General features: G+C 37.3%; 1 protein-coding gene across 1 annotated transcript in view; it reads right to left on the reverse strand.

Moving 5' to 3' along the window:
- Positions 1-14,142, reverse strand: part of aebp1b (AE binding protein 1b) — a 31,362-nt gene extending 17,220 nt beyond the window's left edge. The window contains exons 1-6 of the mRNA XM_065247538.2: positions 14,038-14,142; positions 13,820-13,872; positions 8,449-8,665; positions 4,966-5,037; positions 4,063-4,272; positions 23-307 (exon numbers count right to left, since the gene is read on the reverse strand). Of these exons, the coding sequence (XP_065103610.1) occupies positions 23-307; positions 4,063-4,272; positions 4,966-5,037; positions 8,449-8,620 (739 nt within the window). The 5' untranslated portion in view covers positions 8,621-8,665; positions 13,820-13,872; positions 14,038-14,142. The remainder of the gene's footprint in view (positions 1-22; positions 308-4,062; positions 4,273-4,965; positions 5,038-8,448; positions 8,666-13,819; positions 13,873-14,037) is intronic.
- Between the last annotated feature and the right edge of the window lie 5,881 nt (positions 14,143-20,023).

Here is a 20,023-nt window from a genome sequence, read left to right on the forward strand (position 1 = left end):
GAAAGAGAAATGTTTTTCTAACCTTCATCCCAGTATTGGTCAGGATCAGGATCATAAAAGTCATCATACTCAATGGGCAAAGTGGTTGTGGGGGGCACAGTGGTTGTGGGTGCCACGGTGGTGGTGGTGGTAATGATCTCCTCTTTGTTTTTCTTGCCTTTCTTCTTCCCACCCTTCTCTCCTTTGGGCTTCTTTTCACCCTTGGGTTTCTTGGTGGGCTTGGGCGCTTTGGGTTTTTTGGTGGGCTTTGGCTCTTTCTGTCGTTTTCCTCTTCCTTCTTTCTTTGATTCTCTACGTATTCTCTTCACTACAGTGAAAAATAAAGAAGTCAATGTTGAATTTCAGAATACAGTAGAAAGAAGACTGTAGTTTAGTGTACGCCACAATCTTAGACTATAATCACACATCTGGTTAGGTAAGAGGTAGTTGAAGGTTATATTGTGGTTAGTTTCAGCCGCAAACTTCACGTCTACAGACCGCCCACTGTGCACTTACAGACGTCTCATGCCTATTTTCTATTGGCAGTCTTTAGACAACTTCTGGGAGTCAGGGTTTATGGGTTTTGTTTAGAAGGTAGCCGTATCACAGGAAGATTTAATAAGTTTGTACTTGTGAACACAATGAAACAGATTTATAATTTGAAGCAACTCGACATTCTTGAGCACACTTGTCCAGCATAAAAAAATTTTAAAAGCCAATTTCTTTTCTTAAGGTCTGAACTTGCTATAATCATTATTTTTTAGAGGATTTAAAAAATATTTCCTATAGAATTATTACAATTTTTTAGATTATCATTATCAAAAATGATCATTACTGGAACATGATATTACATTAAAGGGGACAGAGAATGAAAAACCATTTTCACCTTGTCTTTGTTGAATAATGGTCTACCCGCATTCACAAACATACAAAAAGGGCTAGAAATGCTAAACATCTCAGTCTCATAGAAATGTCAGCCAGAAAACTGCCCAATCTGAAAAACTGATGCTTATGACATCACAGGCATCTAACTGCCCCTCCACTTTAAAATAATAGGCTACATTTTTTGAGTGGCAGCAAAGTCAGCCAATCAGTTATGAGATTGCAAGTTAAGCCAGGTGCAAAAGCACTTGTTTAAAATCCCCCACCCTAATAGAGCTTTCTGAGAGAGGTTATTAGGAAGCTTCTAAGGCATTACAGACCCAAACAAAAAAAGTTTTGTCAACATGTCACATCACAGAACAAGGATAAATACCCCGTTCAATCATTCTATGTCCCCATTAAATATATGCATTTACAAACTCATGTTTCGGTAATGAGAACTAAAAAGTTAAATTTCAACTTTTATCTGGAGAGAAAAAAAAAGATCTGTTTACCTGGTAGCAATCTTGAGTGTCACAGTCAATTATGTCCCAACTTTTTTTTTTAAATGTTAGTTCCTTGAGGGCTTAAACAATGATTGAAAATTGTTGCGGAGGATGAGAAAATTGATCTTGGACACATTTATGTTCCTTATTATTGTCTCTACATTTACCAATGATCATCAAATGCTACATGTTTCTTTACTGTAAATGTTTATAGTATAACGTGCACTGAAGCTTTTTATTTTTTAGATTTTTTAATTATAAATATTTCTATGTCAAAGAACCCAAATCCAGTCATGGACACGTTGCGGTAATGAAAATTTCCCCCTTAAATGTGGAAAAAACAAATAGTACATGAAGAGATGTTTGTAACTGAATGCTTTTTATTTTGATACTCTTACTTTGCATTTACTTTTTTTATCAAAATGTTTCATGACACCTCATAAGTCTAATTTCACTGGAATCACCCACTTGTATATTTAGCTTTTTGTGAAATTAATATATTTCACACTTGTGTATTTGAAATATATACTGTAAATATATCCCAGCAAGCAATTGCCATCATTTCACCATCTTTAGACCGGATATAATCTGTCTATGAGTAACCCACTTCCAGCCCCAAAAAAAATAGTTTTTGCCAAAGCAACTTTATGCGGGACGTGATGTTGCATCAGTGATTACAATGTGTTTGGTTTCATTTATTCATTTTATTTTATTTATTAATGTGCTTTGGTTAGATATCTACAAAATTTTCACCAACAGACCAAATATTGCTTGTTTTAACCTAGACATCTGGGCTGTGTTTGGATGGTTATTAGATGTCTTTTAAACGCCAAATTGCTTGCATAAAATGGGTCTCCTTTTACACGTCTAGGTGGGCAGTAACTTGTGTTTTATTTTAAATATGAACTCATGTGAGTCATTTCACTGACACTACATACATTAATCAGCATTAAAAACATTCACAAACTATATTGCTGGGATTATCATTGAGTGTTAATCATCAGCTCAAGAAAACACAGTTCAAACTACAAGCAGCTTTACTGCAGTTCATCCTCAGTTTAACGTGATTTACAAGAGAAGGGAGTATAGTTTGAATACTGCAGAGTCCAATGACTTGTAGCTTAAGGCCCAATAGTAACGGCAATGAAATGAGGTCACGCACCCTCATAAGAGTATTTCACAGCTCACACGCACACAAAATGAGGTCAGATTGTCACATATAAACATTCTCATTAGATTACCAATGCAGGAAACAGAGCATGTCTTTCCAAACATCCTGCCAAGCTTTTCTGATTAGAGCTGTTGATGTGATACAATGCAGAAATAGACTTTAAACTAAAAACGGTTAAAAACAACCACACAAATTCTGAAGAAATTCTGTTTTTAAATGCAAAAGACCACCAAAATTTGTTGAGCTTTACCATAATTATAAAAAGATCAAGGGAGGAATTTGTCTACCGGGATGTCGGCTACATTTTGACAATACACTCTGAATTTACAACATATTGTATATTGCATTCAATAGCTTAAAGGCGGGGTGCATGATCTCTAAAAGCCAATGTTGACATTTGACATCACCTAAACAAAGACGCCCCTACTCAACCCAGGCAACGATGTTGCTCAGTAGACATCTACCTTACTGCTGATTGGCTACACGTGTGTTTTGGTACTCAACCCGGCTCCCTTTTCCAAAACAATTCGACAAAATACGATCATCCCAGTGGCGGATGGTGACTTCTTTTTCAGGGCGCACAATGCGAAGCTTGTCTTAACATGTATGTAGCCCGTCATGTCAAAATATGTGTTTAGCGCATCATGTGAATCTACGTGCATCACACGTCATGTCAAAGGGGGTTTATGATAAAAGAGACGCTCGCGTTTGCCAGATACTCACATAATCTCATGTGTAATCAGAGTTTACTGTTAAGGGAGTGTCTTGCAAGTATTTTGTGAACGTGAGCGTCTCTTTTATTATAAACGGTTTTGATGCGTGTGCAACAGGCACTTATTTTGACATGACACATACTGTAGGTTCACATGACGCACCGAACACATATTTTGAAAAGCAAAAGTCAAGATTCAGGTTTGTGATCCATGATATTTTATTTTTAATTTTTGTCTTTGTTTCACTTCATAGATTTCATGATTCATTTAAGTTCAATCTGCAGACCAAATGTGTGCTTGAAGTTAACAAAGTGACTGAATGGTTTAGTAAGCATCTAGTAGTTTAGTATTTTGGTATTCATGCCCTAATGGCTAGTTAGTAAGTAACCCAAAGTTCACTGCTTTGAATCTCATGGCCAACAGGATGTGCTCAAGGTGTGTTTAAGAACCTGCCCCCCAACGCTCCCTGGGCGCTGCAGTAGGTACGTTTACATGCAACCAAATAATCCGTTTGTAATCGTATTGATGGCTCAATCGTATTGAAAAGCCTTCATGTAAACACCTTAATCAATAAGATTGAGATTGATCGGATACAAATTTCAATTGTGTTTAAAGGGGTGGGGTACTCCGATCTGTGATGAGATCAGCAGGGGAAATATGCAATACGAGGTCACATTTTGAGTATGGGTTACTTTTATTTATTTTGTTTAAAACACTGAATCCATAATGTTTCACCACATGAAACTTTCCAGTACCGTCTAGACTTCGATATTCTTGTCATAATATTTGGGATCACATGTAAGTAATGCAGTAGATAAATGTAAATACTTACAGTGGATTTCAAGCTTGGCTGTGGCTTGTGATTCTGTCTCCTTGTTTCTGGCCACACATGTGTATATCCCAGCACTGTTTGAATCCGCATTGAGAACAATAATAGTGGATCTTGATTTTCCATGTTTGTGTACCTCAAAGTTCTTATTATTTTTTAATAGTTTTTCACTATTAGGAGTAAACCAGTCAATCTCCTCTGCATCCCCAACAGCTGAAACAGAAAGAAGTGTTTGAAATGAAACTTATAGTCTAAGCTACAGTAGTTTAACAACAAATCCATGTCCAGCAATTTAGTCTTATATCTATGTTACACTACGGATGGTGTTTTTCAAATGCAATGAGACTCTCATTGTTAAATGGACTGTTCACCAAAAAAATCTAATTAGTATGAAACTTTATTTTGCTTTTTTAAAGGGGACAGAGAATGAAAAACCATTTTTACCTTGTCTTTTTTGAATAATGGTAGTCTACCTGCATTCCCGAACATACAAAAAGTTCTAGACATGCTAAACATCTCAGTCTCATAGAAATTCCTCTTTTAGAAATGTCAGCCAGAAAACGGTCCAATCTGAAAAACTGATGCTTATGACATCACAGGCATCTAACTGCCCCTCCACTTTAAAATAATTGGCTAAATTGTTTGAGTGGCAGCAAAGTCAGCCAATCACTAATGAGATTGCAAGTTAAGCCAGTAGGGGGAGCCAACTAGGTGCAAAACCACTTGCTTAAAATCCCCCACCATAATAGAGCTATCTGAGAGAGGTTTTTAGGAAGCTTCTAAGGCGTTACAGCCCCAACAGTTTTTTTTTGTCTACATGTCACATCACAGAACAAGGATAAATACCCCGTTCAATCATTCTATGTCACCTTTAAATGAACCTATAAGGTTAAACTGTTGCCTTACCTCTGCACAACAATGCTTTACGCTGGCCGACTTCAATCTCTGCATAGGGTGGAATGATTTCCACTTGCAGGCCTAGAGAAACATAAATGATTTTACACGTCACAAGTTTTTTAAAATGTTAAATAAATCTTTGGTGCCCCCAGAGTACGTGAAGTTTTAGCTCAAAATACCATATAGATAATTTATTATAGCATGTTAAAATTGCCACTTTGTAGGTGTGAGCAAAAATGTGCCATTTTTGGTGTGTCCTTTAAAATGCAAATGAGTTGATCTCTGCACTAAATGGCAGTGTATATATATATATATATATACACACAGTGAGCCCGAAACTGTAGAATCACTCAAATGTGTAATAATATTCACATTATTAAAGTCCTATAAACAGTGCATACAATGAGCGAAACACACAGACAGTCCTATACTAAAGTTCATTCTAGTTCATTCTAAAGTCTTTCTATGTTGACACAGACGTTCTGGCACTTGAAGCCCACCCTGTCCCGTCTCAAAAGGGCAGTTTCATGACAGCTAGGAAAAGTTTTGGCAACATTCCTCCCTGTTGCTGTGAAATCATTACCCACACAGAACTGGAGCACAATGCCAATCCTCAGGAGCCTTAGTGCAATCTGGTAAACGTTTACTTTAGGCATTTACTTAAACTTTACCTGTCAGTCAGCACAGGCTGGGAACTGAGTTGTTTCAATACCAAAAACCTTTTTGGCCTTTTTGCCAATTTTAGGGAAATAACACTGCAAAGACACTTGTTTAAGTTAAACGTATGTTGCTCACATAAGGTTGAACAATATCAGATCATGTGCACTAACTTATAGGGAACAAAACCAATTATAATTGTTGGTAGGTTTCTTTCACAATGCATAATGGTAAAATTATTTTTAAATTAATGCAGAGCTTTTCCTCTTGTTTTCTGGAGAAAACCCTTACAGTATACAGTATACGAATATATATAGGCACCATTGTCAAGATTTCACCAAGACAGTTACTAGCAATCTGATGCATATGTATAAAACGGGAAACTTCTTTCTTGATCTGGCAAGCTCTAATCTGATTGGCTGGTTTTACACAACTTTTGGGACTGGAGGCACACAAGGTTTTTTATCAGCCCATACAATTAAAATGCTGATAAAACAAGCTCTTTTTCACATGATATTTTCACAGCAGAACCTTCTAGATTTCCATTTTCCATTTCATTTGAGTTAATTACAAAAAAAATTTTTTATTGTGATATATACCATGGGGCTGTTAAATGCTATATTCTGATTGGTTGAGAAATGTTTTTGATAAACACACACCTGACCTGTCAAAAGTATTAACAACCAGTGTAACTCCGCTTTGCGTCATGCCACATTACCACTTTGGGTGTGAAGTATTTTTAAATAATTCAACAGCCCATTTTCAATTATTCCTTAAATAATCTATTTCCCATGAACACATTAAACAAACTGTGTCTGTCAGATTGCATCTTTCTGACTATGTGGGCTGTTCTTGGCCAGAATAAGCTACAATGTAAACCAGACCTTCTGCTGCTGCTTAGTCAAAGGTTTATGGTATTTATCAAGATGTTTTCTACATCTGTCCTCTTTTAGCTTGGCATTCATTCCAAGAATAGTAACTCATCTGGCCTAACAGACCAGCGGTTTGGTCTGGGCTGGTGCACAGGTGTGTTTAAAGTTGGTTTACTAGAGCTTCAAATGAAACCCACAGCAGATTACTCACAGTACACCTTGATGTTGTTTCAGAGGAACATACAGTACTGTGCAAAAGTCTTAGGCCACCAGCACCAGCTTTATTGTTTTAGCAAAGTTTTAATGTCTATCCATATTTATTTTTCACTCTTTGTTAAGATAAAAACAGAAAAAAACAGGAAATATGTACACAAAATTAAAAACAAAACCATTTTCAGGACTAAATGTCTTCTTCAGGCATCAGTCAGTGTTTAGTGTGACCTGTCTTGGCACGAAACACATCTTGAGCTTTTTTGAGGAGACTGAAGTCCTGAAGTCATTCGATTAGAATTAGAAATTAGGATTTAATTTCATTTAGGTTTAAGAGATCCTGCAGTACACAGACATTCGACGCATGCGCATTGCGACAAAATGCAATGCATCTCCAAGGCAACATACTACATTCCCTGTAGGCACATGCACGACCTGCGCGTACAAAGTACGTGGGGTTTCAAAAATCCCTTGCGTTCGTGTTAGGGATGGGCATGATTAATCGACGATCGATAATTGATCGTTAAGAATTTAGTCGATGACTTTAATTGTGCTATTGATTAATCAAATACTTTTTTTATCTAATGCAGGTTGCGTTGCCTAGCGTAGCGTTTGTCTTGAAGCAATTAAATGAATTTCACTGTGTGGCAGCAATTCAACATTTTACCACCAGAATGCAATATTTGACACCATACTCCGTTATCTGTGACCTTCCGTTTTGATTTTAAAAAAATAATAATGAAGAGGTCATGATTTTTTGGAACAAATGAGGTCTCTGTTTAAGAATGCGGCTCCTAGCTGCAGGTTCCGCTGCTTTACAGTGCCGCATATTCAAGCGCATATATGTTCCATTTGTCTAACTAAATGTAGTTTAACTGTTTGCCACAAGTTGATCTTGTAATAAAGGTCTCATGGAGGAAAACACGCTGAATTTTTGTATTCAACATTTTTTAATTATAAAAGTTAAATAATTATTTTTATTATTAAAATATTAATGATTAATCGATAGTCGATCGTTAATTCTCCCGACAATCGACTAAAAAACTTTAATCGAAAGCCCATCCCTAGTTCGTGTAAATAGTGAAGCATTTCGGCCTTATTATGGGCAAAGTATAACCTGTAACCAATACACAAGAGTATTCAAAAAAATGACAATGAATTTCTACCTACGAAATGTAAATACAGTCTTCACAGGGTAACTGAAACATAGGATGGATGTCTGCGATTCCCATTACCAAACAATTTTAGTGGTATCCAGAGTGTATTAGTGAATCAGTGTCCTTGCATCAGCTGGAAATGATGTGTTATTAAATGCAAAACCCTGCTATTAACCATATTTTCCAAGCCCTAGTAAAACCTCAGCAGCAATTAAATCTTAAATCCCATCCGCTATACTCTGTCTGAGTTGCAATATGAGTGTTTTACATGGCATGTTCTTTTGAAAGGGTAAAAGTCTGTCTACAACATGTACAGTTATAGTTTTCATCTTCCTTTCATCAGCTTTTTTCTTCCTCAGTGAGTTGGCTTGTCAGACGTGGCTTCTCCAAGCGCAGGTGCGAATATTAAACGTGCTGCTTTTCCTGGAGCTGTCACCGACATTGACAACTTGTTCATGTAACTACAAGAACTGCACTGAACCGTCTTAATTTAAATTATTTTTACATTATCTGACATATAACCTGAATACACCGCAACTGGATTTACGCAAATTGCAAAAGACATACTTGACAAACCACCCCAAAAGCATTTGTACCTGCTTGTTTGTTGTTCCCCAAATGCTGCTCTGGGGTTCTGGAGTTGACCTCAGCTTCACCGTCTTCTTTATCCAGGTATCTAAGTCCATTTACAGACACTCCAACAACGTACGTCCAGCAGTGAGCCAACAGGGACAGGCAGAAAAGAGACAGTGCTGCCTGGTTCCTCATGGTGCCGTATTGACGGCCGAAAATTATACTCCACAGATCCACAAACTGAAAGTTCAGAAAGAGAGAGAAGTGACAGTGAGTGGTGATGGGGAGAACGAGAATGCCTGTGTGTGTGTAAGAGAGAGAGAGAGAGAGAGAGAGAGAGAGAGAGAGAGAGAGAGAGAGAGAGAGAGAGAGAAAAGGGGTGTGAGAAGAAGCAGAGGAGAGACACATGAGCAGCTATGGAGGAGTGCAATAAAACAGTACTAAAGAAATGAAGGGGCTACGTGGAGAAAGAAAGCTAACAAAAAAAAAATAACTTGCAGAACTTTAAGAAAACAAAAAGCTGATTTGAATACCCTTTAAAAACGTATCTCAATCATAAAAGTGCCTTAAAGCCGACTCAAGAACCATATATGGAAAAATGGGTTCCTGGTAGGAAGTGGGTTATTTATTGGATCTAACATGCTCCAAGAAGTATTTAGAAATCTGTTTGAGATCTGGGCTTATAATGGATGAGCTGGTGCTTAGTTTTGTTTTGGTACTGAAACAGATATGCAGTCAGCTGAGTAAACAGAGTATCATTCACTGTGGACAACTCGCTGAAAGTCTCCAAGAAGTCAAGAACGTGTGACAAGATCCAACTCAAAGGCGCTGCTAACCAAAAAGACATTTAATACACTTACAAAGTGGCTTAAATGCTTGCAGTCTTGCACACAAAGTCTTTTTATTACACTGAAGCTGAAAATCTAATAACAGCCGGGGTGGGTGGGGGTCAAGAGTGTCGGGCTGTCTGCAGATAAACAGGGGGAAGGGAACCATGATGAAGAATTACAGAATGAGAAAGACAAGAATGAGTCAAATGGAAGTAGCCTACACCTAAAAAATCAGGATAAACCTCAAATTAAAGGATCTCCTGATGGTTTTATACAGGTTTTTAGGGTTTTCTCTAACACATCTCCATAAATTAACTGGTAATAATCAAATCTGTAAGTTCACAATTAATGTGACATCATCGTGATATACGCTGTCAGAACGAAATGGTTCCTAGCTATCACTGCGGTGGTGGCCTTTCAAAATTACACCTAAAGATTTCATATTGGCACTAAATGTGTACACATCTGTACATGGAGGAGAGACAAAAGTGCAGATTGCACTTTGCATCAAATACAGAAGTTGTTAACAAAGAAAAAATAATAATTTCTTTCAGATGTGTCCTTTTCATTGTTCTGGAATTTGCTGATCTGGTTTTGAAGTTTTGCTATTAAAACAAAAACAAAACATCCATCTTTTCTAAGATAAACAGGAAATAGTTGTATCCAAAGTAACCTAGGGCATCTAAACACAGCCATGTTAAGACTGCTAAGTGACTGCTTACTAACTGTGTAAAGATGCAAGACTTACAGAATGAATGCCAGCTCTGATCCATTTCAGGCCCTGTGCCGCCTTCTGTGTAAATTCAATACAGCAGCATTATCAGCGTTTATCCATAATGTTGTTTATGTGAACCGATCAAAAGCAGATATTTTGCAGAAAATACACTGACTTGAGTGCCGTCAAGCTGCATAAAAGACAAGAGACACCACAAATAGCCAACAAATTGCTTTGAAATCAGTAACACTTGCAATGTTTTGTCAATACACCAAGGCCTTGCTGAGGTACAGTACAACCTCAGATGTTAACTTGCTATCAACTCACTTCATGCGTCACTCAGCTTTGGGTCAAAAAGGGACAAACCCAGTCGGTATGGTTGCAATTTAACCTATGCTGTGTTGTATCAACCCATTGTTGGGTCAAATATAAAAAATTTCTGGGTTAAGTTAACCCGACGGCTGAGCAAGATCCAAAACATCTAAAGAATGAAGTTGCATGGCAATATGGCAAAACTAATTTAATATTATACACAAAATGTTGGGTTAATTTCAAACCCAATGTTGGATCAAAAAGATAGAAGCCCAGCAACTGGGTTAAATTAACCCTGAAAATGTTTATATTTGACCCAAGAAGGGGGTATTTTTTTTAAAGTGGAGGTTTTTCCCTGAATTTTGACCTTATTGGAGCACCATCCTATAACATTTCAGGTATATTCAAAGCTTGGTGACAATGAGCTTGTAGTGATCAGTCCTGTCTTGTGTTTTGTCGCCCATGTTTTGTATATCTGTGTTGTTTTTTGTTTCATTGGTCCTTGTTCTTGATTGTTTCCCAGGTGTGTCTCGTCATCTCATTTTCCCCTCAGTATAGAGAGTGTTCACATGACTTCACCTTCGGCAAAAGTGACTGCGGTTACGCCCACTGAGTGGCAAAAAGTCTGAGCCATAGCATTAGCATGTAGCTTGAAATTTGCAAAAACGCGTCTAAAATGAGGGAAGTTGATGTCTGATCACTGTGCAAACAGATTCAAGAAGAATTTGTAGTTTGGTATTATTAGGCAAGACAAACATACAGTATATGTCAGCAAAAGAGTAGCCTGGTCAAGTGCCAAGATGGATGTTAGGGTCACTGTCAAGGCCAACTAAATTCAATTTAAAAAGACAACTGTCAGTTATACTGCCGCTTTCTATTTAACCCAGGCATTTTGTTCAATGTTTTGCCACTTATTCTTTCCTAAGGGGGCGTGTTTATGTGTTGAAGTGATATCGATGCATACCCTCTATATATTGCTCAGTGTTTCAGTTGTCTGGGGTTAGTCAGTGAATGAACGTTGGATGTAATGGTTGGGTCTTCTTTGTCTTTGACTGACCAAAAATAGATCCAGCCACATTCTGGTTGCCGGAAATGCAACTTCTGATGCTCCGCCACGCCAGGATCCTCACTCTTGAGGAACATACACAAGATGTTTTGGATCTTGCTCACTTCACCAATTTTTCTTAAAATTTGAAACAAACCACTATGTACAGAACTCATCCCATATGTTCCTCAGGAGAGTTTTGAGGATTTTGTAGAGCTGGCTCTGAGCAGGTCCCTCTTAACTGTGGGCGAGGTTAAAGCGGAGGAGGCCTCGCCTAGACAGTTTTTTTTTTAGGGGAGGCAGTCAGCACCAGGCTCTACAGGCTGTGGAACCAAGCCGGTTATAAAGAGCCTGTGTGCACCACGCTCAAGATGGCCGCCGCCACACCCGAGCCACTTCACCAGATGGCTGCCACACCCGAGCCACTTCACAAGATTGTTGGCGTAACCGAGCCACTTCACAAGATGGTTACCACACCCGAACCAGTTTTCAAGATGGTCATCTTACCAGCATCTCCGAGTACTGTCAAAAGAGATGGTCGCCCCTCAGTTTCCTGTAGGTCAGCTAACATGGTGACTTCCAAGCTCCATAGTTTTTCTGCCCTTGCCAAGATGGCTGTTTCAGGGTGCATCCCAATTCAGGGGCTGTGGCCTTCCAAGGCCCTATTTGAAGGCAAATGTTTTCACCGAGTCGCGATGAAGGCTGTCCCAACTCGAAGGCTCTTTTACATACAAGCCTCAAAATGTGAACTTTTTCCCCCTGAAATCAAGGATCCATAGATGAATCCTTTACAGCCTTGACTATCCCAAGATTCAAATTTAAATTTAATTTAATGTTGAAAAGTTTAATCTGCATCAATGTGTTATATTTCCTTAAATACGATAAAAGCATATCTGGCTTCATATTTATTTTTAAAAGTCTGATAGGTCTCAGCTGCTGTGTCCCGCTGACAAGCATAATGGGCGGGAACAGCTAGTGACAAAACTCCCTCTCTGGTTAGACCGTCTCATTTCAGTTCACTTGGTGGCCTTTAGAGGCTGCCACCTGCAAATATCAAGCCTTGCCTTTAAAGTCCGCGGCCTTAAAAGGATGCAGACCCTGAATTGGAATGCACCCTGGTATCTCTGTTCTGTCCAAGATGGCTGTTCCTGAGTTCCCTATGCTGCGTCCGAAACCGCCTACTTTCATACTATATAGTAGCAGTAGGCAAGGTGAGTAGTATGTCCGAATTCATAATATTCCAAAAAAAGTAGGCGAAAAGTCTGGGTACTGACCAACTAGTTCCTGTTAGATTTTGAAGTGTGCATACGACGGACACTTCACTATCCCATGATGCCCCGGGAGAGGAGTTAGAAGAAGAAGAGGCGTCGTCATATTAGTACTAGGGTGGCCATTCGTGCCAGTTCCGCCAAACACGTTCCGAACAGGATTTCGGGTGCGTTCTTCGGAAGTCGTGTTGCTCGACTGCATACGTCATCAAGGTTCTCAAATTTCAGTTAAAATACATTAGAAAGATTTTCTTTTAAGACATACTGTCATTGTAGTTTTATTCTTACCTTCAAATGTAACGGTTGCTTTTCTGAAATTGAACCCGAAATATTAAACATTGATGAGGTATGCGGTCTTAAATTGAACCTGAAATATTAAAACTTGATGACATATGCGGTCGTCCAACGCGGCTTCCGGAGAATGCACCCGAAAACCTGATCGGGACGTGTCTGGCGGAACTGGCACGTATGGCCACCCTAATTAGTTCATTAGTACATTTGAATCGGCAATGTAACAAAGAAACTTCTATCTAGTACTAGACTACTATCTTTCTTGTTTGAAAATTCCTTCCACCTTTCCAAATGGAATTACTGTTGGCTTCCAATGTCACAGACTAATGTAATTTCCCTATGGTGGCAAGGAAGTCTGAGTAATATGGAAAAGACACAACATATCTAAAAATCTTTTTAACCTTGCTTTAAACTCCTACCATATGCTAAGGGTTAGGTTTATAATCAGAGTTTAGATTATTAGCCTTATTAATATTACAGACCTGTTCATTTGTACTTCTGTAAACACATATCCCACTGAATAGTGTTGAATGAATAACATAAAGCTCAGACTGACCACAATACGACCTACAGTGAACCACGTGTGGAGACCCCATTGGGATTTGGGAGGTATGGGTAAGGAGTGAGAGACGGAGAAAAAAATTTGTGGAGAAAATAATGCGAAGAGGTTGAAACTGTTATAAGAGAACAGACTGCAGGAAAAGAGCGAATAAGCAGAGAGGGGGAGGAAAAGAAGCAGAACTACAGTCGAGAGAGGAGAGTGAGATACAGAGTAACTTACAAAACACAGACAGGGAGAAGAGGGAGGGCATGTTAGCCAGAAGGCTCACAAGATTCAGATGGGGAGCAGGTTGAAATGCTGAGGAGTTTTCAGTGAGTTTAAACATTATAGGCAGACTCATATAAATTGAAACAGGCCACATTTCTACCCACCCACTAAGATATTCTGGAATCCTTATGTTTCCATCCCTCCATATTAATGTTATCTAGACGAAGCAGACAACACAACATTAAAACTCAAGTACATTTCTATGATCTTAATCATGGAAAATCAGCTTTCTCTGACTCATGTTTCTGCCAAACACAATAAAGAGGGTAGCATAACACAAGAGTCACTTTTAAAGGAGAGTAAAGAGTCTGCTCCAGCTTACATTCCTCTCTATTTGAAGCAGTGGTGCAGGAAGACAAGAAGTGATGGGGGGCACACAAATGGGTCAGAAGATGTAGCCATCATCAAGCAGTGACTTTAATAGGCTACTTCTTAAATAGAGATATCTGGAAAACAGAATAGTTTAGACATTGAGTGTCTGATTACATACAGATGGACTTTTGTAAGACAAACATCTCTTTCTTTCATTCTCCCTTTCTTAACTTGATATGGAAATGTTTTTGAAAGGGAATATTTTGAACACACAAGACAAAATGAAAGCTTTATTTATAGAGATGATTCATCCAAAAATTAAAACATTTCACTCACCTTCACATCACTTCAAAGCTGTAAAAGTAAATGCAATGTGATCAATAAATCATATCATGTTTTTATTTTACTCTAACTTATCAAATTAAGATAAGCAATTTAAACTTGTAGTGTATTTTTATATCTTACCTAAAGCCGTTTTTTAGGTTAGCTTTCTCTTGACGGTTTTACCACATTGTACTTTTTTGTATTTCATTATTGACTTCAACAGTATGCAGTATTTCATAATACAATGGAAGTCAATGGTGCCCAAGATCTGGTTACAACCATTTTTTCAATAGAACTTTATTTGTGTTCACCAGAACAAAGAAATTTTTTGGTGAACTATCCCTTTAAGTTATATACCACTCTATAAATGTACCACATAAGTTATAGACACTCACCACTAGTCAAAATTTCAAATCAACAATTTTAGGCGGCACATTTTTACAGTGAAGCCATTAAGCTTTGAAAAACAACAAAAACACAATTAATTTACCACATACAGCAGTGGCGGCTCGTGACTGCTCGTCCGAGGGGCGCAAATTCAAAATAAGTGTTCAGAGTGTCATTGTGTTTTCAAAATATGTGTTTGTTGCGTCATTTGAACCATGTGCATCATGTGTTTTGTCAAAATAAGTGCCTGTAGCACACGCGTCAAAACCGTTATGATAAAAGAGACGCTCACGTTCACAAAATACACGAAAGACACTCCCTTAACAGTAAACTCTGATTACGCATGTGAGTATCTGGCAAACGTGAGCATCTCTTTAATCATAAACCCTTTAGACGCGTCTGCACCAGGCACTTATTTTGACAAAACACAACTGTGTGCACAAAATTGTTATTACCTAAATAAATAATATGTAGTTGAAACTTAACAGAGCATTTGTTTAGGATGATAAGTGTCTCATTGACATGAATTAGTTAAGTGTAAATTACTTGATTTAAAAGCATTTACATTGAAAATGTTCACGCCATAATCAGCTTCTGTTTCAATTGAGTGTTAGTTATGGTTAGCTTACTAATGTGTGCTGGTGCTGTAGTATAAAAAGTTTATATTTCTACATTTAAGTAGAACTAACATGATTAGATAATAGTAGCTTTGCTGTATTTACAGTAACTCATTTTTACTAAGATCATCTTAATTTAATTGTGCTAAGGTAACTTAAAATAATTAAGTTCAACTAATTTTAGATAATTTAATTGCGCACAACCACTAACCCTAAAAAAAATGAGCAAATTCAATAAATATATATTTTTTGCATGCATTAGTATTTTTTCTTCCTGATATGGATTTGTTAAAGTCGCCATCTCTCCAACGTCTCCTCCACAAATTAGGAACAGAAATGAGTGTCTTTCCATTGCTTCATTTCAAGTAAATACTCCCAAAATAAACGTCTGAGTTTTTTAGTGAGACTAAATACTAGCTCCTTGTAATTTTCGTCTCACTTGGCTGTTAAAATGGTGTATTACGCTTTTAAAACTGTAGTAACTGCTGTAAACATTTTATGACAGAGAAGCAAATGCTTTCTCTCTAAGTTGTTAAATGGTGTAGTCCTCAACAATGCAACACTAAAAACAACTAAAACTATATTGTCCTCTTACTTTGTGAATGTGTTACTCTTTGAAGCTAAATTGAAGTCTTGTGCATCACACGTCTTTTATCATCTGGCACAGGCATTTCCAGCAAAGAGGAGCTTTTCAGTCTAGCCAGCTATAGACATCAGCCTGTTTTGGAACTTGAAAACTTGAAAGCCAATTGTTTCCCAATTTGATCTTCAGTCGTAAAAAGAATGGATGTAAAAGCTTTTTAATGCTAACTTGCAGCAAATTATTGTTAACTATATTATGCAAGATCTTTAGGAGGAGCGAAAACCGGAGAACATATTCTGAAACTTTGGTTAAATTGTTTCATGTTGACTGGTAAAAACTGACCAATCGCTAATGTGGCAAGCTAATTTGTGACCCTGGACCACAAAAACAGTCACATGGGTATTTATGACATATGGCACTTTTTAAACAGAGATTTTTATATAATAATAATGGATATGAATAAATAAGCTTGTATGGTTTGTTAGGATAGAATAATATTTGGCAAAGATACAACTATTTAAAAATCTGGAATCTGAGGGTGCCAACAATCTAAATATTAAGACAATCATTTTACTAATGATAAATACATTTTTTAAATATATATATTATGGTACACTGCATGGGCGTCGGAAGCAAATGAAAAGTGGGTGGGTCCCCACATAACCCCCCCCCCCAAAGCCCCCCCCCCCCCCCGAAAAATACATTTACTGCAATAGATGACATTTTCATGTTTCCTTTTAATTAGCCTGAACATTTGCGTTTATTAAATTATAGACAGTAGCCTATTACGGTCCAAATTCTGGTAATAGCCCTTTAAATATTTTGCAAATAACGAGATGTCATGTTTCATTTATCTTTCTTTGTGTCATTTTTTTTCTCTACTCTGCTGACAGTAGGCTACAATGTTTATTTTTTATTTTGAGGAAATAAAAGGTAAGAAAAACGAATGAAGGTAAACTGATACAACTTTTGTATACCTTTTTTATTTGTTATACCCAATCTCTCTTTCTCTCTCTTAGAGAAATATAAATGTGAGATTCTGGAAATTAGATCACTTTATTTTATGGTATCCGTCGGGAAACAATGCTGTCATAAGAGTTTGAGCATGTGTACTTCTAAAACACAATCGATTAAACAGAGGTATGATTTTATGAATTATCTGCAAATGTACCTCGCAAATAATAACAATACGTGAGGACGTTTATGTCGCAAATGAAAAGTAATTGGCTTCTGTAAAAAAAAACTTGAAAATTATCCAGCGATCGTGCCATAATCAAAATAAACTATTTTACAGCAGTAATAATATTTTAAAGAGTAGCCTATACTTTTAACGTTTGAAAGGAACCACATTTAGTGCTGTGTTAATTATCATTAAAAGCAAAATGGGAGTCTCTGTGCCTCCGCGACAGACGCAATTCTTCTGGCATCTCTCCTCATCATCTCCTCCTTTTTTCTTCTGTGTCTTGAACTTGGGGCTCGAGTCCGACCTAAGGTTTGAGCTGCCTTTAAGAACACCAAGCTAAGTTGGTTTACCGTTAATTATTAAGACTAAATGGGCAGGCAAACTCGTGAAACAATGAAAATAAAATAATCCGCTATAATATGGTTTTACACGTCTATAGAAAATATACTATAAATAAAGCAGTTATTAATTTTCCTAATGCATGGTTGTTTGACATTTACTTCTGTTTAAAACGTTACATTTGCCAAATTAGGTTTTTCAGCACTATGTTCGAACAGCAACTCAGCGTCCACTCACCCCCGCGAATTATGTTTAAAAGCTGAAACGGGTCCGCGGTGTAAAAAAAGCAAAGGTTAGGGATCCTGCTATAGTGGAATGGATTTGGACTAAGAGCGCTTTGATAAGTGAACAGACAAATGCGCTAAATTAGAGAAAAAGTGGGTGGGTCCATTATCATTGGTCTTTAAAAGTGGGTGGGTCCTGTCCCACCCACGTATAATGGTTCCGACGCCCATGGTACACTGTACTTGCTTTAGTTATGCAGCTGTTCGCCAATAACTTATTGTAGATTTAAATGTTATTTACTGGCAGTTTAACAGTTTGTTCAAAGTTAAATGAACATTAAACATTAACAAGTCTTTGTTTTAACAGAATAAAACTATAAAATGCATTTTTGGTTTTAATGAACAATTCTTATTAAGTGGTTTCTAGGCACATCACATGTGTTTTAAATCAACCATATGTGAAATTGACTTTTGTGTTGGACTACATAAAAAATTTGTGTTGTGTTAAAGCAATATTGCTAAAACTGGTTGGGGATTTCCAGTTCCCAGCATGCTTTGCATGAGACTAAATAATGAGAGAAGGGAAGAGCGGGGTAAGTGGTCACATTAGTAAGTTGTCACACTGCATAACTCATCATGCTAAGCAACCTTTTTCAGTTTTTTTCCTTCAGATTTTGGTTCCCAGAATCCTTTGCATGAAGCTGTTATTTTAGTTTTCAGTTTTTAGATGAAGACTTGTTAATGTTTAATGTTCATATAACTTTGAACAAACTGTTGCCAGTAAATAACATACATTTAAATCTACAGTAAGTTATTGGCAAAGCTATTGGTAAAGCTGGCAGTAATACTGTAATATAACTATTAATAAATGTATACATTTATAGTTTATATAAATAACTTTTTCAACTATATCTCAAATTAATCAGATTAGTCAAGTTGCCATGTTGTCGACAAGAAGTTGCAAAGTTACTTATAGTTTATAAAATGTCTAAAGTGGACTATCAAAATAAAGTGGTAGACTAACATATAAACAAATTTGATATTCTAAGAGACTTAAAGGTGCCATAGAATAAAAACGTTATTTACCTAGGCATAGATGAATAATAAGAGACTATGTACATGGTAATGACATATCGTCAGCCTCAAACGCATTTGTTTCCTAATTTTTATGTAAACCTCGTGCACGCAAAAGGCAGTTGGAAAACACGCCACGTCATCTCAACAACACTGACTGTGACATCACAGTAGAGATGTATACCCCCCAACATTAAATTACACATTAAATGAATTATAAAGTTGTTAAAATGACAAAAGCAAAGTTGTGACTGTTGAGTTAGCGGTATAGTTAATGCTATATGCTAGTGTTTAGGCTGAAGTTCTACTATTGACGTTACAGTTATGTTTTGCAGGTCCATACTAAAAAAACACAAACTTACCACTCAGAAACGTCCATTAACATTCTCCAGACAATTAGCTGTTCCTCAAATTCTGTATTTTCCTCTGGTACAGGCTCAAACATATAAGGTCTGTTTAGTAATGTGAGCTACTGGCATGAGCCTCAGAGCAAAGCAATCAGAGCAGAGCTCAACATTATTATTTATGACTCTTACAAATAGGGCAAAAATAAACCATTTCATTTAAAGGTTAAATCATAGGGTTGTAATGAACATGTACTATAAAAACATTTCTGGATATTTTTTGCACTTGGTAAAGTTACATATCTTCAATGTAAACATCAAAGAACAATTTAACTTATAATTACAATGCATTCTTTGGCACCTTTAATAAGGATACAACGTGTTTCCAGTGCTGTAAAGGCTAAATGTCTTCATTTTGTTTTTCGTTGAATCTGTTTTTGCTACTTGTGCTGTGATCTTTTTCCATGCATCTTTGGCTCTTCGAAAAGTGGGCCAAATTGTTCGTCATCCCTGATTCAAACATTCCTGGAAGAGTCACCAGTCCTTAAACGGAGTCCCGAGACAAGTCTTGATCTGCAAGTCTGACTCAATGGCAAGGGGACAGCATCAGAACCATTGCCTGTGTATGTGTGTGTGTGTGAGGTTGCCAAAGCAGCAGGTTTGCATTTGATGTTCTGATGTGTCAGCCAGGGCAGTGAAGGCCAAACAGCTCAGGGGTCCTCAGAGAAGCTGCATGGCCTATAGTTTATTATATGCAGAGGGAAAAAAGACTTCAAGAAGACTAAAACAAGAAGATGCCAAAAAAATCCTGGGGTACAATACAGAAGAGAACTTCATGATTACTTAAAACACAATACGAATTGCAATGTATTAAAGGTCACGTTTTTCCTGATTTCATTTTTTAAACTTTAGTTAGTGTGT

The sequence above is a fragment of the Paramisgurnus dabryanus genome, chromosome 11, assembly GCF_030506205.2.
Source record: "Paramisgurnus dabryanus chromosome 11, PD_genome_1.1, whole genome shotgun sequence".
In the NCBI taxonomy this organism is placed as follows: Eukaryota; Metazoa; Chordata; class Actinopteri; order Cypriniformes; family Cobitidae; genus Paramisgurnus; species Paramisgurnus dabryanus.